General features: G+C 32.2%; 1 protein-coding gene across 3 annotated transcripts; it reads left to right on the top strand.

Moving 5' to 3' along the window:
• Window positions 1-5,264: 5,264 nt before the first annotated feature.
• Window positions 5,265-20,916, top strand: LOC142548933 (putative pre-mRNA-splicing factor ATP-dependent RNA helicase DEAH9). 3 transcript variants are annotated; one of them, XM_075657578.1, is made up of 24 exons: window positions 5,265-5,495; window positions 5,574-5,718; window positions 5,841-5,915; window positions 6,334-6,423; window positions 6,618-6,697; window positions 7,808-7,877; window positions 7,955-8,040; window positions 9,077-9,143; window positions 9,235-9,330; window positions 11,909-12,008; window positions 12,400-12,446; window positions 12,546-12,629; window positions 12,723-12,776; window positions 13,352-13,452; window positions 15,352-15,442; window positions 16,438-16,602; window positions 18,655-18,744; window positions 18,875-18,946; window positions 19,459-19,557; window positions 19,639-19,725; window positions 20,047-20,100; window positions 20,205-20,284; window positions 20,368-20,518; window positions 20,563-20,916. In XM_075657578.1, the coding sequence occupies exons 1-23, from the start codon at window positions 5,395-5,397 to the stop codon at window positions 20,513-20,515; spliced, it is 2,082 nt and encodes a 693-aa protein (XP_075513693.1). In that variant the 5' UTR covers window positions 5,265-5,394; the 3' UTR covers window positions 20,516-20,518; window positions 20,563-20,916. The 3 variants fall into 3 exon arrangements, with proteins under 3 accessions (XP_075513693.1, XP_075513694.1, XP_075513692.1); XM_075657579.1 differs by having other exon boundaries at window positions 16,438-16,584; window positions 20,368-20,916; XM_075657577.1 differs by having other exon boundaries at window positions 5,266-5,495; window positions 20,368-20,916.
• The last annotated feature ends 1,894 nt before the right edge of the window (window positions 20,917-22,810 follow it).

Here is a 22,810-nt window from a genome sequence, read left to right as displayed (position 1 = left end):
GAAATATCTAATTTCAATTTTAAAATACTTGATTTGGTAAATGAGATACTTAGAATGAGTATTAAAATACTGGATATTCGAATATACAACGTAAGTTCACCAAATGCTCGCATTCCATCCAAGATGCATTTAGATGACATGTTCATTTCATTTAATTATTTTTATTTAAAAAAAATTGCAACTGAGCATTGAACATTTTGAAGTACTTATTTTTATTTGCGAAATACCCTAATTTCAATTTTAAATGCTTGATTTGGTAATTGAGATACTCATAAAAGTTAATAAAATACTGGATATTCTAGTAGGCAATGTAAGTTCACCAAGTGCTCGCATTTCTATCCAAGATGCATTTAGATGACATATACATTTCATTTAAATATTTTTTTAATTTTTAAAAGAAAAACAAATTCGCAACTAAGCATTGATCTTTTTAAAGTACTTAATTTTATTTGCAAAATACCTAATTTCAATTTTAAAATACTTGATTTAGTAAATGTAATACTCAGAATGAGTATTAAAATACTGGATATTAGAATATGTAACGTAAGTTCACCAAATGCTCACATTTCCATCCAATATGCATTTGGATGACATGTTCATTTCATTTATTATTTTTTAATTATTAAAAAAAATAAATTCGTAACTAATCATTAAACTTTTTCAAGTACTTAGTTTTACTAGTGAAATACCTAATTTCAATTTTAAAATACTTGATTTGGTAAATGAGATACTCAGAATGGGTATTAAAATACTGGATATTCGAATATTCAACGTAAGTTACCAAGTGCTCACATTTCCATCCAACATGCATTTGGATGACATATTCATTTTATTTAATTATTTTTTTATTGTTAAAAAAACAAATTTGTAACTAAGCATTGAATTTTTTTAAATACTTAGTTTTACTTGCGAAATACCTAATTTCAAGTTTAAAATACTTGATTTGGTAAATGAGATACTCATAATGGGTATTAAAATACTGGATATTCGAATATGTAACGCAAGTTCACCAATTGCTCGCATTTCCATCCAAGATACATTTGGATGACATGTTCATTTTATTTAAATTATTTTTTTATTGTTAAAAAAACAATTTCGCAACTAAGCATTGAACTTTTTCAAGTACTTAGTTTTACTTGCGAAATACCTAATTTCAATTTTAAAATACTTGATTTGGTAAATGAGATACTTAGAATGAGTATTAAAATACTGTATATTCGAATATGCAACGTAAGTTCACCAAGTGCTCGCATTTCCATCCAAGATACATTTGGATGACATGTTCATTTCATTTAATAGTTTTTTTAATTGTTAAAAAAAACAAATTCGCAACTAAGTATTGAACTTTTTCAAGTACTTAGTTTTAATTGCAAAATACCTTGTTTCAGTTTTAAAATACTTGATTTGGTAACTGAGATACTCATAATAAGTATTAAAATACTGAATCTTCGAATATGTAACGTAAGTACACAAAGTGCTTGCGTTTCCATCCAAGATGCAATTAGATGACATGTTCAAGACTTTTCAGCAGCCACAAAAGCTTTGAAAGAGGAAAATAGCTTAGAGCGAATATTTGAAGATTTCAGGACAATGTTCTTCGAGAGAATAGCCCGTGATAGGAACGAGTATCATGATCCGTGGATTTACAATTTACAGAGAAATATGAAGTCGAATACACGTCGATAGTCATAGTCCAATAGGTCGAAAGCTATGGGATTTAATAAAACGACATGCAATTCACCATTGATAAATAATTAAAGATATTTAATTACTTCACTGAGTTGAATTAGTTTGGCATAGCTTGAGAGAGTGTGTTTAGTTGGATACGAAATCTCGTCGAAAGCATGGATAATTGTCTAACGAATTAAGTAGATTAGCCAGGGGTAGGTGAACCGAGATTCCCAACAAATTCATTTTTCATTGAATTTTAATCAATCTTTCTAACTTATTTATTTCATCATTAATCTTTGAACCATTTCATTGAGTTTTTATTTAATAATCGTAATAGTAAACAATAATCTGAAGTATCGCTGCTAAAAATTGAATAATTGAGAATAAAATTGAGAAATACAGTCCTTAGACAATGAAAGTTTTGCTCAATCACTAAGCATGAAACATATTGACATCGTGAACTTGCGATTATTTCGAGCTTGAATATTATTAATTTTTACTAATAATTTTACAATAAAAGTTTTGCTCAATCACTAAGCATGGATTGCATATCATCTTATTTAATATTTTTTTGGTAAAATAATTCTCAAATAAGCATGAAAATTTTAAAGTGCTTAATTTTACTTGAGAAGTACCTAATTTGAGTTTGCAAAGACTTGATTTCGTAAATGAGATACTCACAATATGCATTAAAATACTGGATATTCGAATATACAATATTTCCATGAAAAATTCATTATGATACTTATTCATATCATTTAAATAAATAAACATAGTTCATTATTCATCATGAACTAATTGAGAGATGCATTATGAACATAGTTCGTAAATGAGCTTGAAGTTTGCACTTGAAGCATATCTATCGATTCTTGGATCAATGATTTATAAAATACTCATAAATATTAATTGATAATACTTTTTTATATTCATTGAATGACTTATTTGACAATTATACTTATTTGACATAATACTTATTGGTAATTATTCATTATACTTATTAGTAATTTTTTTGTATACTTATGAGTATTAATTTATAATATCATTAATATTCATTCACAATACTTGTTGGTATTCATTAAATGACAATGCAATACTTCATTTAATATCATCCTCATTAGTATTCTTTCATAATATTTATTGGTAATCATTCATTATATGCATCAATATTATTTCATTATACTTATTATCAAATTTGAGTTTTTAAAGGGTAAAATCAATTATCAGTAGAATCTAATTATATAGTACTTGTAACAAATTAGGTATCATATTTTTATTTCACGGATCTCATCATCAAATGAAACTCAATATTGACTTCAAATTATATATTTTGACACCATCAAATAATCGAATTTGAGTATTTAAATGGTAAAATCAAGTATTTGTAGACTCGTATTAGGCATTATTTGTATTAATTCGGGTATCACATTAGATACTTCTTAAGTAAAAATAAGTATTTTAAAATTTCAATACTTAGTTGAGAATTTGTTTTTTTTTTTACAAAAAAATATTAAATGAGATGAATATGTCATCCAAATGGATCTTCTAGGGAAAGATAAACATTTGGTGAGCTTACGTTGCATATTCGAATATCCAGTATTCTATTACATATTATGAGTATCTCATGTACCAAATTAAATATTTGCAATATCAAATTACGTACTTCTCAAATAAAAACAAATACTTTAAAAATTTTATGCTTAGCTGGGAATCTGTTTTTTCTTTTACAAAAAAAATATTAAATGATATGAATATGTCATCCAAATGCTTATTCCATGAAAATATCAATACTTGGTGAACTTACATTGCCTCTTCGAATACCTAGTATTTTAATACATATTGTGAGCATCTCATTTACGAAATCAAGTATTTGCAAACTCAAATTAGGTAATTCTCAAGTAAAACTAAGTACTTTAAAATTTTCATGCTTAGTTGAGAATTTGTTTTTTTTTAAAAAAATTATTAAATGAGATGAATATGTCATCCAAATGTATCTTCCATAAAAATACCAACATTTGGTGAACTTACGTTGCTTATTCGAATATCCAGTATTTTAATACATATTGTGAGTATCTCATTTACGAAATCAAGTATTTGCAAACTCAAATTAAAATACTTCTCATTTAGGGAGTAAAATAAAGTATTAGTAGTCTCGAATTATATATTTTTTGAACTAATTTAGGTATCACATTTTAACTTCACAAATGACACATCAAAAGTCACTCATTATTACTTGAAACTATATTTTTTATATCCCAAAAATAATCAAAATTGAGTCTTAAAAGGGTAAATCAAGTATATGTGAAATCAAATTAGGTACTATTTGAACAAATTTATGTAGCACGTTTTTTATTCGCAAATCTCATCATCAAAAAATATTCAATATTATCTTCAAATTATATATTTTGACATACTCAATTGAATTTGAGTATTTAAAAGGTAAAATCAAGTGTTTGTGAACTCGAATTATGTATTATTGTATTAATTTAGGTATCACATTTTTGCTTCACGAATATCATCGTCGGTGTCACTTAATATTAATTTCAAATTATATTTTGGCATCCTCAAATAATTGGATATGAGTATTTACGGGTTAAAATCATGTATTTATATACTCTAATTAGATACTATGTGTACCAATTTAAGTATCACACTTTAACTTCACAAATGACACAATCAAAATTCACTTAATATCACTTGAAAGTTAAGTATTTTCTTACACATTTGAAGTATTCAAATAACCAAATCAAATATTTGGAACACGAAAATAGGTATTTGGTCGATCAAAATAAGTAATTTTTCTAATTCAACAATGAGTGAGAAACTGTATTTTTTCAAAAATTAGATGACATGAATAAGTCATCTTAATGCATTTTCTATGAAAATACCAACAATTATTTTATTTATTGTGATAGCTTGAAGATCCAGTATTTTCTTACATATTTGGAGTATTCAAAGAGTAAAATCAAGCATTTGGAACTCCAAAATAGGTATTTTGTTGGTCAAAATAAATACTTAATCTTATTTAATGATGAATGATAACCTATGTTTTTTTTTTTAAAAAAATAAAATGACATGAATAAGTCATCCTAATGCATTTTTCATGAAAAGACTAACAATGACTGAATTTATAGTGAATGCTCGAAAATATACTATTTTCTTATATATTCGAAGTATTCAAAGAGCGAAATCAAGTATCTGAAACCCCATAATAGATACTTTGTATGTCAAAATAAGTATTTACTTTTATTCCATGATAATTGATAAACAATATTTTGTTAAAATTATATTTTAAATGGAGAAAAATGATATAATTTTTTGGATAAAATAATATATTTATTTAAATAATAAAGGGTAAAAATGTAAAGTTTGCTTTATGAGTAGTTAAAACTAAATGTATAGATGTGTCAGGTACTGATTTCTAAAAAATTATAGCTAGGTACTGAATTTTAATTGAAACATTGACAGATGCATTTTTTTGAAATTTACCGAATATTTTCACAAATAATATAATTATATGAGAGAGAAACAAAATGTAATATTTTTTTAAAAAATAAATAATAATCCGGGTCGGAGACAAGAAGATCTGAATCCAATTAGGTCCGACAAACAAAAGACGCGCACTCTGTCTGCAATCACTTCTCGCTGCCCATTACCAACGGGTGAAGAACAGAAGAAAGATTTCATCTTTCATTGAGCGAATCAATTTGATTGTTTCTCCTGGTAATGACGAGATTCTGGAAGCCAGGGACCGAAAATCCCCGCCTTTTGGACGATGAAGAAGGTGGTGTTATATTCTACAACACCTCCAGTTCTTCATCTTCTGGGTGAGTTTAGTTAATCTTTATTTATTTGTTTTGTTCGGTTACGAGTAGTACTTTTTTTTTTAATACGTTGAAGGACAGATATGGCCATATGAGCATGGATAAGCAGAGGCAGCGGCTCCCAGTGTCCAAATATAGAACGGCCATATTATATTTAGTAGAGAAACACGCCACTACCATCATAGTAGGCGAAACTGGAAGTGGAAAAACGACTCAGATTCCACAGGTCTGTTGTTTTATGATTGGATTGTTATGGTTTGAATTACTGTTCTTAACTTTTGTGAATTGTTCTTATTCTCTAGTATTAGTAATTCGGAGTTTAATGTTTTTATGCCACTCTGGGGGCAGTATCTTAAAGAAGCTGGATGGGCTGAGGGTGGTCGAGTGATAGCATGCACACAACCAAGGAGGTTGGCTGTCCAGGTATGACTTTGGAGCCTTGTTGCGTACTTCCAATTGCATTGCTGTTATTTGGCAGTTTATTTAGGACCCAATTGGTGTCACTCTGCAGTTTGTTTTTCCAATTTTTGTCAATTTCAGTGACATCTTTGTTATATTATGAGATTCTTGTGGATTTTATTTACTTGTTTTAGTGGTAATGTTTTATCATGAATGGATCTTAGTGTTCTCAGTGTCATGGAAGTATTTGCAACTGATTCTTATTCATGTTAGTGCTTTCATTGATTTGTTTGAACTAATGCACCTGAGAAACCTGAATTTTTTACTCAATGACTACTTATATGTTGTGCTGTGGTGCCTCAGGAAGAGTTAAGTTTGATTGATGCCAAAAACATTCTACGTTTTGATAAAACTATGATGTTCATCTTGTATTGGCATCCAGACTGTTGCATCCAGAGTTGCTGAAGAGATGAGTGTTAAACTAGGCGAAGAAGTTGGCTACACAATTCGGTTTGAAGATATAACCAATAATGTTAGTCTTATTGCTTCTTTTTATTTAGGCGCTATTATCTAGTGTATATCATGTTCTCTGCATATGAATCTATCTTCGAACTTTAATTGTTGGAGATAACGCCATCTCTATGATTGTTGTATCTCATATTGTGATATCATTTTCCTATCGTGACATAAGCATGTAAACTAATTGTTCTTTTGCCGGCTGAACAGGATCTAACAAGGATAAAATTTCTTACTGATGGAGTGTTGCTGAGGGAAATGATGGATGATCCTCTCTTAAGCAAGTATAGGTATGTTTACATATCCTTTCAGAGATCTGTCAGTCCCTTGAGCCTTTGTAATGGAGCCATTCATAATTTTTTCCGGTGTTATTGACCATCTCCTCAATCTGTCACTATTGCATTGAACCGAAAATATTATTATGAGCTTCATGCATCTTGCTTTTCCTTCCCTTTATCTCTGGGAAAGTGAATTATGGAAAAAAGGTGGGTCGCAAAGAATAGCTTCGTGTTTATAACGTCTTTGAAAATCCTTTCTGGTTGCTAGTTCCTGGCCCATATTCATTTTTCATTGTCTTTTCTCCTCTTTGTTATAGAATCCCAATTTTTGTATTCCTCATCTCTCTACTAAGAGAGCCTTCTATGGAGATACTGTATGGTAGGATTAGTTTGGTGTTTGACTTGATTCCTCTACGCCATGGATCTGAAGCTGCTGGGAATAATGAAGTGGAACATAGCGGTACGGATAGAAGGCCATTCTTATTTGGCTTGCTGAAGAATGTTTAAAAGGTGAAATCTATTGCTCAGTTCACTATTAATCCATCAAGAAAGGGGTCATTGTTGAGGTTGCAGGAGGTTTTCCTCTTGTTAAATACAGTATTCAGAAAGAGGGTATTATTAGCGGGTCATCATAAATCTGGTGCATTAAGCTAGTATACATTTCAATGTAGAAGCACCCATGCCCTGGGATCTTCTGATAACTATTGCTTGGTAGATGTAAAAGCAATATTGATTAAATCAAGTAATCACTATATTGTGGGTTGGTGGTATTACAGATGCGGATCTCTTTTGCTCTACATCAAGATTTTTTTTGACATTAAGTAGTGTAGTTCTGAGATGCTTCATGCTAGTGTCTAATGGGCTTTGTGCTAGCGCTGTCTGTTATGGGGTTTCACTATTTGAACCAAAGTTAACAGATAGATGGATACTGACTAGGCCTTCGGTGATCCATATCACCTTTGGCTTGCATAGTCAACTTGATGGAGACTTTGATTTATTACATACCATTTTTTCTTCTATTATTTTTTATTGGACTGCCTCCTAAACTCCTGATTTTGTTTTGTTATTTAATACCTGGTTAAGGTCTCGTATGTTTATGTCTTAACTTATTGTTTTTGCCAGTGTCATCATGGTAGATGAAGCTCATGAACGGTCTCTTTCAACAGACATCTTGTTAGGTCTCTTAAAAAAGGTACTTTATTTAGAAATATTTTTTCTTAGGTTGTAGCCTACTTATCTGTTTATTAAAACCAATAACTATTGATTTAGATTCAAAGGCGACGGCCAGAACTTCGTCTCATCATTGCTTCTGCTACGATTGAAGCGAAGTCTATGGCATCCTTTTTTAATGCCAGGTATAACTCGTGGCATTGGAATGATGTTATTTGCTGCAGCAGTATTTATGTCTACTTATATGGAATTGTTTTAATAGTTTTCGTGTTGTATGTCTCCACAACCTTCTCTATCCCAATAGAAGATACACTATCCGTGCTGTCTAGAAATGGGATCTATTATTGAGCATACCCTAAAAGCATAAGGAGACTACTCGCGACTGATTCAATCTCAGCAGACTTGTATGGCCGAAGCTTTTGAGCTAAAAATCATATTGATTTAGAGCAATTCTTACCATGCCCTAAATTGCCTACTTCCTCTTTAAAGTTGCTTCAAAGAATGATTTGTTAGTTTAGGTAAGTTTGAATACATAAGCAATTAGCAAAGAAAAGTACTTTAATAACGAAGTTCTTTTAAAATGCTTTTTTCAAAAATCACATTTTATGTTTCGATATTATAGTTAATTTCTAAAAAAGTTCTTTAAAGAGAATTTGTAACCAATTGTCATCATGATTTTGTTTTAAGCATCCTCCATAACGAGATTTTTTTTAAAATAAACTCTTTTTTTCTTTTTCTTTTTTTTTCCTGGAACATATGATTTTCTGTTAAAACGGCTACATCCAAATACAATCATATCGTGGAGCAAATGATATAACTGTTTTCGCCTGCATTCGCTCATGAAAGACTCTTTTGAAGCAGCAATCTCTTGTAGCTTCTGTTGTCTAGGCATCTGAGATACATGTTTTTTCCATCTTTTGAGTTGATGTAAAAACATGATATCAAGGAACATCAGTGCCAAGTGTGAAGCTATAGGCTTTGGGAAATTAATCATACGAAGGAAAAAGTGATTTGACTATTGAATTATTGACATATTACAATACTTTAGTTTTGGCAATTATCATTGCCTTTTGCTGTCCTTATCATATTTTTCCATGCATTTGCTCGTGTTGTTTTATCAGTGTTTAACCTTGTTTTCTATTCTATATTTATGATGTGATTATCTGTGATTTAAGTTTTTCCAATGAGATTATGCTTAATAAATTCGGTCCTACTTAACAGAAAGCGTCAAGGTCTAGATGATGAACAGATTGAACCAAATAAAGAGCCTGCTATTATTTCAGTTGAGGTATGTGCTATATTTAATCTGCATTTTGACTTCCCGGTGAATGGCATTTTCTTGTGGTGTCTGTATCAAATATGTTATTTCGAATTTTTAGGGTCGAGGATTCAATGTGCAAATTTATTATGTTGAGGAACCTGTTCCAGATTACCTCCGTGCGGTGGTTTCAACAGTACTTTCTATCGATGATCTGGTATGTTAATGTCTTTGAACATTCTGTGTTGAATTTTCTTGAGGGGAGTTTTTTTTCTTTTGAATGAAGCAAGGAATACCTATCTCACTGGAGTTACTTCATGTGACGATCATATCATCAACATAGACAATACTTAGAATAATATCATCACCATTTTTCTCGAATATAGAGTATGGTATGTCGTAACTACTTGATAGAGTAACTCAATTTGTCAAATCATGTCCTTGACGACTTCCTATGCATACCCTGAGGATCCATATACACCTCTTCGTAAAAATCACCGAGTAGGAAGGTATTAAGGACCAACCTAAATCGATTGCTAGAAATAGTTTGAGTCTAATGATATTCAATTTTGGCCATCGAGTAAAAGTCTTTTTGTCGATTCCATCAGTCTGGGTAGGAATCTGACTTTTTACCTGTCAATTGATTTGTCTGACTTTTACTTCACTGAGAAAACCCGACTATATTATACTATGTTCTTATCCCTCTGTAACTGGATTGCTCCCACGTGGAACATTTTTGGGAAGCCTTCCTTTCGTCTAACATAGCAGACTTCGTCTTAGTATCTTGAAGGGCTCCTCAAAATGACTAGAAATAAAATTTTACTGGAAGATGCTTAAAACAGATGCCCTTTACTAAGCTTAGATCAAGCACGGGTCAAACCCAAGCTAAAAGAACAAGATATGGTTGAAATTTGAAGGGGCCACAAGAATGATTGAAGGACTTGTCTTAAATCTAAACATTAAGAAAGGAATGAAAAAACTAGAGGAAAATTCGTTTGGGCTGACTTTGATAGTGGCCAAAATTGAAGGATGAATTCTTTGCAGCTTAGAGCTCAGAGACTAAATTGGCAGAAACCCAAGAAGATGAGGGACTTGGAAATATCTGAAATTGAAGCATGCCGAATGTGCCGGAACCCGATTGCAATTGGAAAACAGTTAACTCGTAATTTGTAGCAAAATCCTGTAAATTCCAAGCTTTAGCATCGTTTGGAATCAATTCCAACAAAAATCTATGTAGTTAAGGGAAGAAATCTTAGGATTTTATGCAGTAGTTCAAAATTTTTAAGAAGGAATGATGTATTTCATTAACTCTAATATTTATGGAAATTATAATTTTGATGTAGGATGCTTTTTCTTTCTAGAACGCTTCCAAAATCCTACTTTATTCTTTTCTTTATCAGCTTCATTTTTCGTGTATTCTAAATTTTCAACTCAACACAATAATATGAAACAAAGATTCGGCAAGAGAACGAGGCAAGGCAAACTAAAAGAAAAAAGAAAGAATTGACTTGAATAAGAGAAAAGAATTAAATAATATGCTGTCATAATCTCAAAAAAGGTATCGTGGTTTGGATGTTAGATGATGTGAACCCCAATAATATATAAAGGGATCCGGTGCCAATATTTTTAACTTTCCTAGGATGTCTTCAACATACGAACTTAAAACATACTTTAGTTCAGCCCATAAAAATTGCCAAATAAAATAATACGAAAATTAATAAAATTAAATAAGTTAGGCACACAACAGAAATATTTGGTCCTCTAGCCCATAATTAAATGGATTAATGTTGAACTCAAATTAAGTTGTTCCACTTTGAAATCCCAAGCACAATCTTTCCATTTCTCGCCTTGCTTGAAATCAGTCACAACTTGATGTCGTTAATCTCGAGCTTTTTCAATTGTTGAGCATCAGAGCCTTCATATGGTTCATTTAATTGCTCGTGGTTCTTTTTGAGGTTCACATCACCAAAGGTGGCTTCATCAGATAGATTTTTTGTTTATTCTATAACAGCTGAAGAAAGTTTTATGTCAAACAAAACTGTGTGTTTATTAATTGAAAGCGTGGTGCATTTATATATTTACCAAGAAAAGTAGCAGTTGTATGTAGAGGGCCTTGACAGCTTTGGCACCATGTGTTGGTCATGCATGATTTTGGAGTGCGTACACAAATTTTTGTTGCTTTTCACACTGTAAAAGATTGTCAAGGAACGGAAACTTACAATAAGTTGGGAAATAATTGATTTATGAAACTCTTCTCAGTAATACACGCTGTCCTGGATTTACAAAAAACCCCTTATAATGTGAGTTGAAGTGTCAATATACTACTTAACCCCATCTATTGTGAATTCTCTGATTACTTATCTTGTACTACGTAATGCTTTGGTTTGCTTGTGGATTCATTTGTTTTATAGTTGCGGCAACTCATTTTGCATGTTTTAAAACATTTGCAACTATGATTCTTATCAGTTAAATAGTAAGAAAGGGGGTTATTGGGTTTGTGCTTTGTGTGTCCTTTAGGAGTGGGCCATGTAAGATATCAGACATGGTTTGGCTTCCTTCATCTAATGTCGCCCATTGCAAATAATAACTATAATCATCTGATGATGTGACATGTTTAAGGCTTAATTATTGTAGTTAATCATTTAAAAAAATCTGTAAAATATCGACTTGTGAGGCTAATTTAATTTTCTTTTCTTTTGGCTCATCGACTTTTCTTGTTGATTATCACTTGTTTAACTTTCGTAAGGTACCAAATAATACTATATGAGCCGTAATGATCTTGTATCTCTATCTAGGAGCCAATGGGAGATATTCTGGTTTTTCTTACTGGTCAAGATGATATTGATGCTGCAATCCAGATGCTTACAGAAGATTCCCAGAGTAATAGGAAAAAAGGTGTTATAGACAGGCTCAAATAGTTGAGAACTATTAAATTTTTTCCTCGTTCCTTTCAGGCTGTCATCACATTTTAATTTCTTTGAAAGCAAGTTAGTATGTTTTTGGGTTGAGACTTATATGTCTTTGCTTTTGAAACTCTATCAACACATTTTCTTCTATAGTACTTGTATGGATGATGGTGCTGCTTAAATTAGATAATCTTTTTCTTTTAAAAGATTGATTAGAATAATCACCAGTGGTTCTCTTCTTGCCAGAACTTGTAATTTGTTAGACGCTGGTAATGTGATAGCGTTGGCAAAATTAATTACTCAAGTCAAGAGTCTATATGTTCTTAATATTCAGCTTTTGATGCCCTTGGTTTGTGCTATTCCCATCTGTTTTCTTGCAGGATTGATAGTCTTGCCTCTGTATTCTGGACTTCCACGTGCAGATCAGGTTTGTAATTTTTTTACCTGGTCAATAAGAAAACAAAAAAAACCTTGTGTTTAGTACATAATCTTGAAAAGAACCTTTCTCTTGTCGGTTTATCTGTAGGATCTTGTGTTCTCACCAACCCCTCGTGGGAAGAGAAAGGTGGTAATATCAACAAATATTGCAGAGACATCCTTGACATTGGAGGTAAAAATCTTCACATCTCAGGGCAAGATTTGGAATATCACATGCACCGCATTGAATTGGCAGTTGAATTTCTTTCCTTACTATGTCTTCTAGGGTGTTGTCTATGTCGTGGATTGTGGGTTCACAAAGCAACGTATCTATAATCCGGTATGTTTTTCCATTCTGCTTGCTTTCATGCATTGTTGCTTTTCATTTCTTCTCGTTTTTCTTTCTCTGAAGTTCGTTGGAATTTGTCAAATGATTATTGTTTATCCCTTGGAAACTAGCAACTTTTGTATGTCGGCTACTGGACAGAAATGTGCTAAAGAGAGATGAAACTTGAATTTACGAGTTTCTTGTATAAAAATAACTGTTTGCAAGAGTAATGAGACTGTTAGGAAATCCAGTTTCTCTCCCAACTTCGCATGAAAGTTGGCAACCCCTATAATGGGGAATAGTTTGTCAGAGTTGCAATCACACAAATCCAAGAGTGTCGGTCAATTGACTTCGACCAATACCTTTTATTTTTTTCCCGCTCGCCTTCAGAGAGATCTATCAGTTCTTTGTTATCCTTTATATCCTTTTGTCAAACAAGCTTTGACAAGCATGCATCTCTGAAAACATCTATGTTGATCTGATGCTATGATTGTATTGTAATTTAATGATGTAATTAAGCACCTTTAACTATTAAAAGTTGATGACTCCTGACATCATTTCTGATGTTTATGTCTACTTTGTAACAGATGACTGATATTGAAAATCTGGTAGTGACATCAATATCAAAGGCATCTGCTCGGCAAAGGGCTGGCAGGGCTGGTAGAACTCGGCCCGGAAAGTGTTACAGGTGATGAACTTTAAAGGCACTTGCTAAATTCTAATCATCGGTATCATAGTAATAGTTTGACCTATTTGACGTGGTTGTTATTCTGGTAGGTTTGATACAACAAATACGTGCGAGATTAAATATTAAATTAACGAAACTCACAAATAATGTAAAACAGATATTCCTAGAACTATGAGTATCTTCACGTAACAAAAAAACACATTTCTTGGAGATAAATCAGGGAGTCAGTTGATTTGGATATTGTTAAATTTCCTTAACATACAAAACCATCTACATATGTAAGTTGACTCATATTCCTTATCCATTGATTGTCTTTTTTATCTGCTATGTGGTTCTTTCTATGGGATCAAGTTTCATCATATGGGGACTGGCACTTATATAGGGTCTTATAAGCAAAGGATGTCAAGATCTAAGGAACTAGTTTTGTTTGTGGTATTTGGTGTCCGGCTAACTGGTTTTGATTCAAGGAGGGGTGGACCATTTAATGAGAGCCCATGCTAACTTTTCTTTAAAAAATGACAAAGGAAGCAGCCCAATTATAAGGCTGCATGCAAAGCCATGAATCGAAACATACTAATGGAATAAGAATCTCTATCTCTATACTAAACTAAAGATGAGTCTAATAAGACAACTTTTGGTAGGATGGTATGGCCTTACCATATTGCACTTTGGTCCTTTACCAAATTGTTGTATGGCCTTTCACGGTTTCACCAAATTTTATAATTATGATATTATCCTCATTTTAATATAAATCAAATTAATTAAAAAAATTGATTAACTTCCAAAGAAAATTTGCAAAAAATAAATATGTATAAGCAAGTAACTTCTGCGTCATGACACTAGTACTATATTAAGCGGGAGGGAATGGTCCGGTGGTATGGTCACCTTCCCAACTCCCATCCTACCCAGTGCCAATTTTACGCTATACTACATTAAGCCGGAGGGAATGGTACGGTGGTATGGCTACCTTTCCGATTCCCACCCTACCACTTATCAATTTTGTAAATTACCATAATATCCTTCATCAAATTTAATAATTACAATTATCTCCATTTTTATAATTTTAAATAAAATGAATTCAAAAATCTTTTTTTAAAAAAACGAGTTCAAAAATATATATTTTTTAAAATCGAGTTCAAAATTCGTTTTTTTGTAAATCACGACTGGTGCGTGCACGTGGATACTATATGAAGAGTATTTTAGAAATTTAAAAGAATCTTGAAATTATTGGAAACTTCACTGATAAATGTAAAGAATACATTATACATATTATGCTTCGTATCTTACAAGTTGGTTAAATCATTGTGAGAGGATCGTAAGAGAGTAATAATTAGCCCATCCCGGTGAGAGAGTGATAATTAGCCCATCCGAATACAAATTTCTGGTTCCACCCCGTTCAAAACGTCTACCATGAAGAATTTGAATGACATGTCTATAGTGTTTTTGACAATTTACTTGACAAATCTCAGCAACTAAATATATGTCCTCAAGAACTTGATCATTGAGAGAGTTAGTCGGAACAACCTCAGTTAATGTTCGAAAACTTAACCTAAAATTTAAAATGAAATCCCCAAGAAGGTAAAGGACGTCAGTGACATCCTCACCAAGCAACATAATGCTTTCTTTGTGAATTGGTGTCTTTTTTCCCTTCTCGATATTTCATTAGGAAATTCAGTTTTGAATTAGCTGCTAGTCAACTGTTGACATCAGCTTAAAATAATCTTGTACCAATGTCAATTGTTGGATTTGTACAGCAAAAAAAATTATTTAGATCCCTCATTGCTCCTCATAGTTTCCCTCGTATTTGGAAAACTTTTAAAGCTAGGAAAATATTAAAATGATATATATAGAGAGAGAACAAATATCAACATGCATTTTGTGTTGTGCGTAAAATTACAGGCTCTATACTGAAGAATATTTTATCAATGAGATGTCTGCATATGGTATTCCAGAGATTCAGAGATCAAATCTTGTTCCCTGTGTGATTCAGGTATGCCTATAGTAGAAACATATATTATGCCTTATTTCAGGTATGCCTGTTGTAGAAACATATATATTGTACTACTCTTTCAAGTCTTCAAGATTCTAGGTCAAGAAAATAAGTTCCCTTTTAGCCGTTTTATTTTCTTTTTGCTTTATGATCCATCTGACCCACGCACCTCTAGTTATGTACCTCAGGATACTTTAGTTGTCTTTTTTTGGTGAGAGAATGGGTGGTGAATAGTTCTCGTTCTTTCTTTTTGTTTAGATATAGCAAGATGAGCTATTGGTTAATTAGTTATGTGGTTTAGATGGTACTATGAGAAATGAAATGTTTTCTACAATTTAATGATGCAGTATCATTGATTTAAAAATATAGTCTTTAACTTTTTTTTAGCATTTAATTAGATCCAAAAGTTAGCTGAAACTATACTTAATTTGTGGAAAAGAAAAATATGAAAATGATAATTCCTGTTATTTGCTTTTCCTTTCTCCTTTCCTTGGAAGAATCCTACATTCCAATGAAGAGATCATTTGGTGAGTTTTCTTATTCGGTCTATCCATTTTCTTGGATAAATTCTACCTATAATTGTTCTGTTTTTCAAAATATCCGACTCGTTGTTGCTAGTGCTTCTATCTTTTGAAAAAAGATAAAGGAGAAGCAAAGGGAGAAACTTGTTATAAGTCCCCATTGCAAAGCAGGCAATCCCAAAGGATTGCGTCACTGTGTTTCGAAGTTACACACTTGATGTCTTTTTTCCAGTGATTTATAGTGGTTAACTGTTGATTATGCATCCTAAATGAAAATGTTGATTATTTAGATTGTTTTGGCTTATTCTTTTGTTATTTCTCTGTGTTTCGATTATTTACGTAGTTGCTCTTTATCTGTATAAAATTTTTTGCATTGTATATTTTTTTTGTTTGTGTTTTCATGTCCTAACTTGGCCATTTTAACTTCTTGATATTGAGATTTTAATAGCTACTGTTTCATTTTTCACTTGATAGCTAAAAGCCCTGGGGGTAGACAATATATTGGGGTTTGATTGGCCATCATCACCCTCCCCTGAAGCACTGATTAGAGCACTTGAAGTATTATATTCACTTGGAGTCCTTGATGATGATGCCAAACTTACTTCTCCTGCTGGATTCCAGGTTGCTGAGATTCCACTAGTATGTCTCTGTTGCCTGAGTTCGTGTATTATTTAAAATCCGTATGTTTCAATTTGTGCAGACTATGTGAATTTTACAAAACACACTCCCCGAGAAGGGAGGGAGCGGTTAGTGACTTAGAGTATGTTCCCAAGAGAAGGGAAGGAGGGAGGGGTTAGCGACTCGTAGACGAAGAGAGAATTTGAGCACGAGGGAGATGAAACGTATGCATATAGTGTTTTTTTGAAACATTAAATAGGCATGGGCTTTGCCAAATAGGCTTTAAAATTTGTCGGGCTTGAATTATTTTATATGTACGCACAAGATCTCAATACATAGCACCCAGGTGCACGTTCCTGCGCCTCCCATATGTCCCGCGCCTAGGCAGAGGTGCGCCTAAAGCGCGTTCCTGGTTAAAGTGTTGTGCCTGGGTAATAACCAGGCCAATGCCAAGCGAGTGCCTTTAATAACTATGCGCCTAGGCGACACTTAGGCGCTGTCGCCGACCGATCGCACGCAGCTAGGCGAGCGCCTTTACTAACCATGCGCCTAGGGGACATTTAGGTGCTAGGCATCGGCTGATCGCACCGAAAAAGTGCTAGTTGGCCAGCCTAGGCTGCGAGGAAGCATAGGCTGCCCTAGGCACTGACTAATCGGCCTATGCGTCCTAGGCGCCACAAACTAATAAGGCTCCTAATTTTATTTTTTAGTTTCTTTTTTGAAAAAAATTTTGGGCTTTTAATTTAAATTAAAGCCCAATTTTAAAAAAATGACAGGTAATTTTTTATAGACCCTAAATCAAAGTCCAACAAGAAATGCGATTTGTTGGCTTGTCCTAATACACCAGACTTCGTCTTCCATCTAGATTGAGATAACTTCGCTATGATGATTTTGCATGTGAAGAAGAAGATGGTGATCACAATGATGATATTGAATTTGTGTCCAATGACGAACAACTTGTTAAAAATTATGGAGGAGAAGAAGAAATTGAGTAAATTTGTGATATTTAGTTGTGTAATTTTGATTGCGTTTTAAATTTGATATTATTTTGGGGTTATAGTATGTGATTTATTATGTTGATATCGTGGAATCCGCCTAGCGGCGAGTGTCTGCCTAGGCGACGACCTAGGTGTTGGGCTCCACTCTGAAGCCTGACTAGTGTCTAGCGAATTTTAGAACATTCTTGAAAACATAGACACACATGAGCAACAATACACAAATTTATTTTTTAACATAGTGAAATTGTCCTTCAGTATTCCCATCAATTGAATCATATAAATGAGTCATGTCTAGCTTGGAGCAAAAAGTTGAGAATAAGTCAACTATCAAGTCCTATGTGAAAAATAGTAGCATATGTTTTTCAAAAGGCGTAAAAGGAATGCAGATTATATGTTCACAACAATGTCATGAAGAAAGTGAGAATCCACTTGTTTATGTTGGGTCCTCTCTTAAAATACTGGATACTAGCAGTACAGATGACTGCTTGATTGTATAAATTCATGAATATGGTAATCAAAATTCTAGATTCATTTCAGTCATCTTTAGCCGCATTAATTCACTGCTACCCAATACTCATCTGGAAATCATTGGACCTTGAAACCACTTTTCTTTTTCGCTTCGCAAATCATTATGTTTCCACCATCACAAGTACAATTACCCTATTTGTATAGGTCTCAACATGCAAAGGTCCATTAACTATACATTAAGTCTCTTCCTACAGATTTTTAATATAAACTAGTATCCTCTGGGCAGCCCTCTAATGTACAATACATGTACCATGAAAAATGACATACCAGGTATGGTGGTAGTTCAATATTTCAGTTTGGTGACAAGTAGACAATATTTTGATGTATCCTCACTCCTCAAATAATTTTGTGCTCTTAGTTTTACGCCGAATTAATCCATCAGTTGTTCCTTTGAGATAGAATGAGTCCTGATTTGCCATGAGCTCTCTCTTTCCAAATAAAATGTTTAGATAGCCCCATATTTTTGGTCAAATATTATTGTTCAAGTTAGTCTGACGTTTTCTTATCATTCTAAAAACTCTTATTATTACTGGAATACTCATTTTAGGATCCAATGATCTCAAAAATGATACTAGCATCAAACGACTTTGGATGTTCTGAGGAAGCCATTACTATTGCTGCTGTGCTCTCCATACAGGTAAAATTATCTTCCTATTTGTTACCTAGCCTACCTTACTTTAATTAAGATTCTCTATACATGTATTATTGCGTGAATTTTTGTTTTATTTTGGTCTGATTTTGTTTCCCTCCCTCTTTTACCTATGCAGTCGATCTGGTTTTCCAGTAAGGGAGTTCAAAAAGAAATGGACGAAGCCAGGTTGAGATTTGCTGTTTCTGAGGTCGTATTTTTTCTTTTGCTCACTCCTCTCTGTGCATATGCTTTGCCCATGTCAGCTAATTTGAAACTTATGGAACTGTTATTTAGTAGTTTGACTAGTAATGTATAAGTACAAAATTATCCTCAGACTGTAGTCATGAGTTTTGGTGTTGTTCTTGGGATAGTTTTAAGTGAAGTAACATATTTTTTGTGCTGACTGCCGGAACATGAACTCTTGACTCTTTTTCTTTTGATACTGCTGTCCTTGCCAGTAAAAAGTAGTGAGAAAATGTGTTCTAAAGACTTGAAATGAAATTAATTAGCAGTCTCTTCTTAAGAAACTTATTTATTGGTTTTTGAACCAATTCTTTGTACCTGGACTTAATCTTCGTTTTTTATCCTTTTTTTGAGCATCCTTGATATTTGTTTATTCGACTGATAGCACATTATATTGAATTAAATGAGACTGTAAAATTGTATGATAAAGCCCAATGTTTGCTTGAATTCATGAACTAATATATTTATTGTTCTCAGGGTGACCACGTAACATTTCTAAATGTTTATAAAGGATTTATCGAGTCTGGAAAATCTTCAAACTGGTGTCACAAGAACTTTTTAAACTATCAAGCTATGGTATGCTCAATTCAGTTGCTGTGATTTTTGAGGCGTTCCATGAACTTGTTAAATGTCATTCTCTTCATTTTGATTTCTCAGAGAAAAGTCCATGAAATTCGGCTACAACTGAGGCGAATTGTGCAGCGACTTGGCATAACCTTAAAGTCTTGTGAAGGTGACATGAAGGTAAGTTAGTAGCACCATTGGATGGTAGCTAAATAAACCAAGATTTAACTCAACAAGTGTTGAATATCTATCAGTTATCATTTTGTTATTTGTACAAGTTTGTGGGGGGTTTCAAGCCTTTTTCCCGTGTTACCTGCAATTCTTAAAGAACCATCAAAATTCCAACTTCCTCCTTTTCCCATGCACATTCATGGTCGCACAGGTTTCTTGAATGGATGGACATTCTCTTTTAGTCCCAATCTGTTATGAATCATAGCTAGCCTTTGGCGATTAATATTATTTCTGCTGGACCTAAACGATTTGCCTTTTATGATGCTGCAGGTGGTAAGAAAGGCAGTCACTGCTGGATTTTTCGCTAATGCTTGTCAATTGGAAGTAAGTGTTAAATAATTATAAATTTCTCAAACTGAAATAATATCACTGAAAAAAATTCCTATGAATTTTAACTGATCGCTTGTATTGTCTTTTCTTGTTATTAGGCATTCAGTCACAATGGTCTGTACAAAACTATTAGAAGTTCACAAGAAGTTTACATCCATCCTTCATCTGTGTTATTCAGGTTATACCCAGATGTAATGCCATTTTTCATTAATCTTCTTGGACGCCGATTTTTGAGTGTTATGTTTGAAAATTATTTTACAGAGTAAATCCAAAGTGGATCGTATTCCATTCTATTGTCTCAACTGATCGTAAATACATGCGCAATGTCATCTCTATTGATCCCTCCTGGCTAACAGAGGCTGCTCCACATTTTTACCAGCACAAACAGCTCAATCCTATACCTCACTGACAAGTTACTGGTGTGTTACCTTCGGAATTCATGTTATTATGTGCAAGCACAATCAACGATTTTGTGTCGATCAGTTCCTGTGGGCCACTGAAGTTCATTGGATGCGACTAACCTGTTAGTAGCTCACTATGCCATTGGAAAGGTTTGCACACCTTGAAACTGTGAAGTCTTGTGTTGTCCCAGCACAGACACCCCCACACGTGCACGTACGCATGCACATGAACTCTTTCTTCTTTCAGTATGCCTGAAGGCACTGTTTCGTAGGAGTGATAAGCCATGAATAGATTAGTTAAATATTTGTGTCCAGTGTTTGTCTGAAGTTTAAAGTTTGTGATACAAATCCCGAAGCCACTAAAATTGCTATTTGAAGATGAAAACTAATCAGTGACTACATCGATTTTCGTTGATGGTAAAAAGTACAATTATTGGAAGTAAGATTGTTTGGTATAATAATTATCTCTGCTGGGTGTAACATTTGAAACGTGCTGTTTGAGGTGCTATACGATTAAAAGATTTGAGTTGCACCACTACCACTAGCTATAATTTATGGTAAAGTGATAAACATTTAGTCCTATACTCTTTTAGTCTTTGAACTTTTAAAAAAAGCAACACAATTAATCCTCATTGTTAATTTTATGATTAAATATAATAATGACTAATTTATGATATCTATTAAATTTTAGATACATGTTCTGGATTCGATATCGAATATATCTAATTATTTAATTTTGTTTAAAACTAATATACCAAAATAGATATAATTTTATTTTTTTAAGATATCAAATATAAATATAAAGTATATATAATTATGCCAACTAATATACTAATATATATATATATATATATGTATGATGTATATATGTAAATATAAAATATTGATAATAAATTACAAAAAGTAAAGTAATACATATGGTAAAAAAATATTAATTTTATATCTAAAAACCATTTTTAAATTTTAATATAAAAATAAAACAAAAAGGGTACCTAATCTTTATTTCAAAAAAGATTGATTACTTGATTTAAAATAATCTAATTCTAACATCCTTTCTTAATATCAATAATTTTCAAAATTTTAATACTATTGCATCATCAGTAAAGCAAAATTAAATTTATATTTACAAAAAAATCAATAAAACTTAGTATGTCAACTAACAAAATTTATATTTATGATTTGTTTAAAAAAAATCCATCATTTACAATTCTCTATTTTTAAAATGATTTACTATGCAAGTTTCTTCTAACTATAAATATTATCAATTTTGATATTGTCTCCTTTTTCTTCTGTTTTTATAAAAATTATTATAAAATTTGGTTTACATATATATATAAATATTCATTTATATCATAGACATATTATCATTTACCGTCTTGATCTTTACCATAATTTTGTTTCTAAGAGTTTTTATTCATTTTGGTCTCAAAGATATAATAAATATTATAATATTGCCCTTGTCATTATATTTAATAACAAAACCAACGTTTAGGATTAATTTTGTTACAATTTTAAATGTTTAGGGACAAGAAATGTTGAGTTAACTATTTAGGACCAAAATGTTTTAGTAAGAAAGTAAAAAGGCTAAAAATGCAATTTTACCAATAAAAATTAATAATAAAATATTATCTTAAAATTGGATATTGTCTTATTTATTCAATTATCGTGATCTTTGTATCATATTTCATTAAATTTTTTGGTTTAAAATAAATAAATTGATTTGGTTTTTTCAAAGTTCGATTTAATAACAACAGATTATATCGAATTAAAGCTCACAAAACAAAAAATTAAATGAAGCTAAAAAAAACAGGAAGAGTAAATGCAAGGCTAGTTTTGGTAATTTGGTTCAAAATAAAATAAAATCCTTAGTATTATAATGTACATCAAACTCAATACTTATTATATCTGATAATTAATCAGTTGTACCAAATACCATATTTGTTATCAATTTGTCTTATTTATCTACAAACTATTATCTATGAGAAGGTCTCTTGTGAAACAGTCTCGCGAATCTTTATCTGTAAGATGGATTAATCATACCGATATTCACAATAAAAAATAATATTCTTAGCATAAAAAGAAATACTTTTTCATGGATGACCCAAATAAGAGATCCGTCTCACAAAATATGACCCGTGAGTCCGTCTTACAAAAGTTTTTGCCATATTTATTATCTCTACGTATTTTCTCCCATCACACCTACCAAACGATACCTAAACAATAGAGAGATGCGAAACTCACGAATCTATTGTCCGTCTTTGGATGGAAGATGTGCAAAAAAATAAATTTATGCCTTCACAACT

The sequence above is a fragment of the Primulina tabacum genome, chromosome 6 (assembly GCF_025594145.1).
Source record: "Primulina tabacum isolate GXHZ01 chromosome 6, ASM2559414v2, whole genome shotgun sequence".
Lineage (NCBI taxonomy): Eukaryota > Viridiplantae > Streptophyta > Magnoliopsida > Lamiales > Gesneriaceae > Primulina > Primulina tabacum.
The sequence above is the reverse complement of the archived record's forward strand: the minus strand, read 5'-3'. Positions and strand labels throughout refer to the sequence as shown.

Coding starts and splice junctions, on each gene's coding strand:
- LOC142548933 (XM_075657578.1), top strand. CDS start 5,395: ATGACGAGATTCTGGAAGCCAGGGACCGAAAATCCCCGCCTTTTGGAC. Junction 8,041..9,076: donor GCATCCTTTTTTAATGCCAG/GTATAACTCGTG, acceptor CCTACTTAACAG/AAAGCGTCAAGGTCTAGATG. Junction 18,745..18,874: donor CTGCTGTGCTCTCCATACAG/GTAAAATTATCT, acceptor TTACCTATGCAG/TCGATCTGGTTTTCCAGTAA.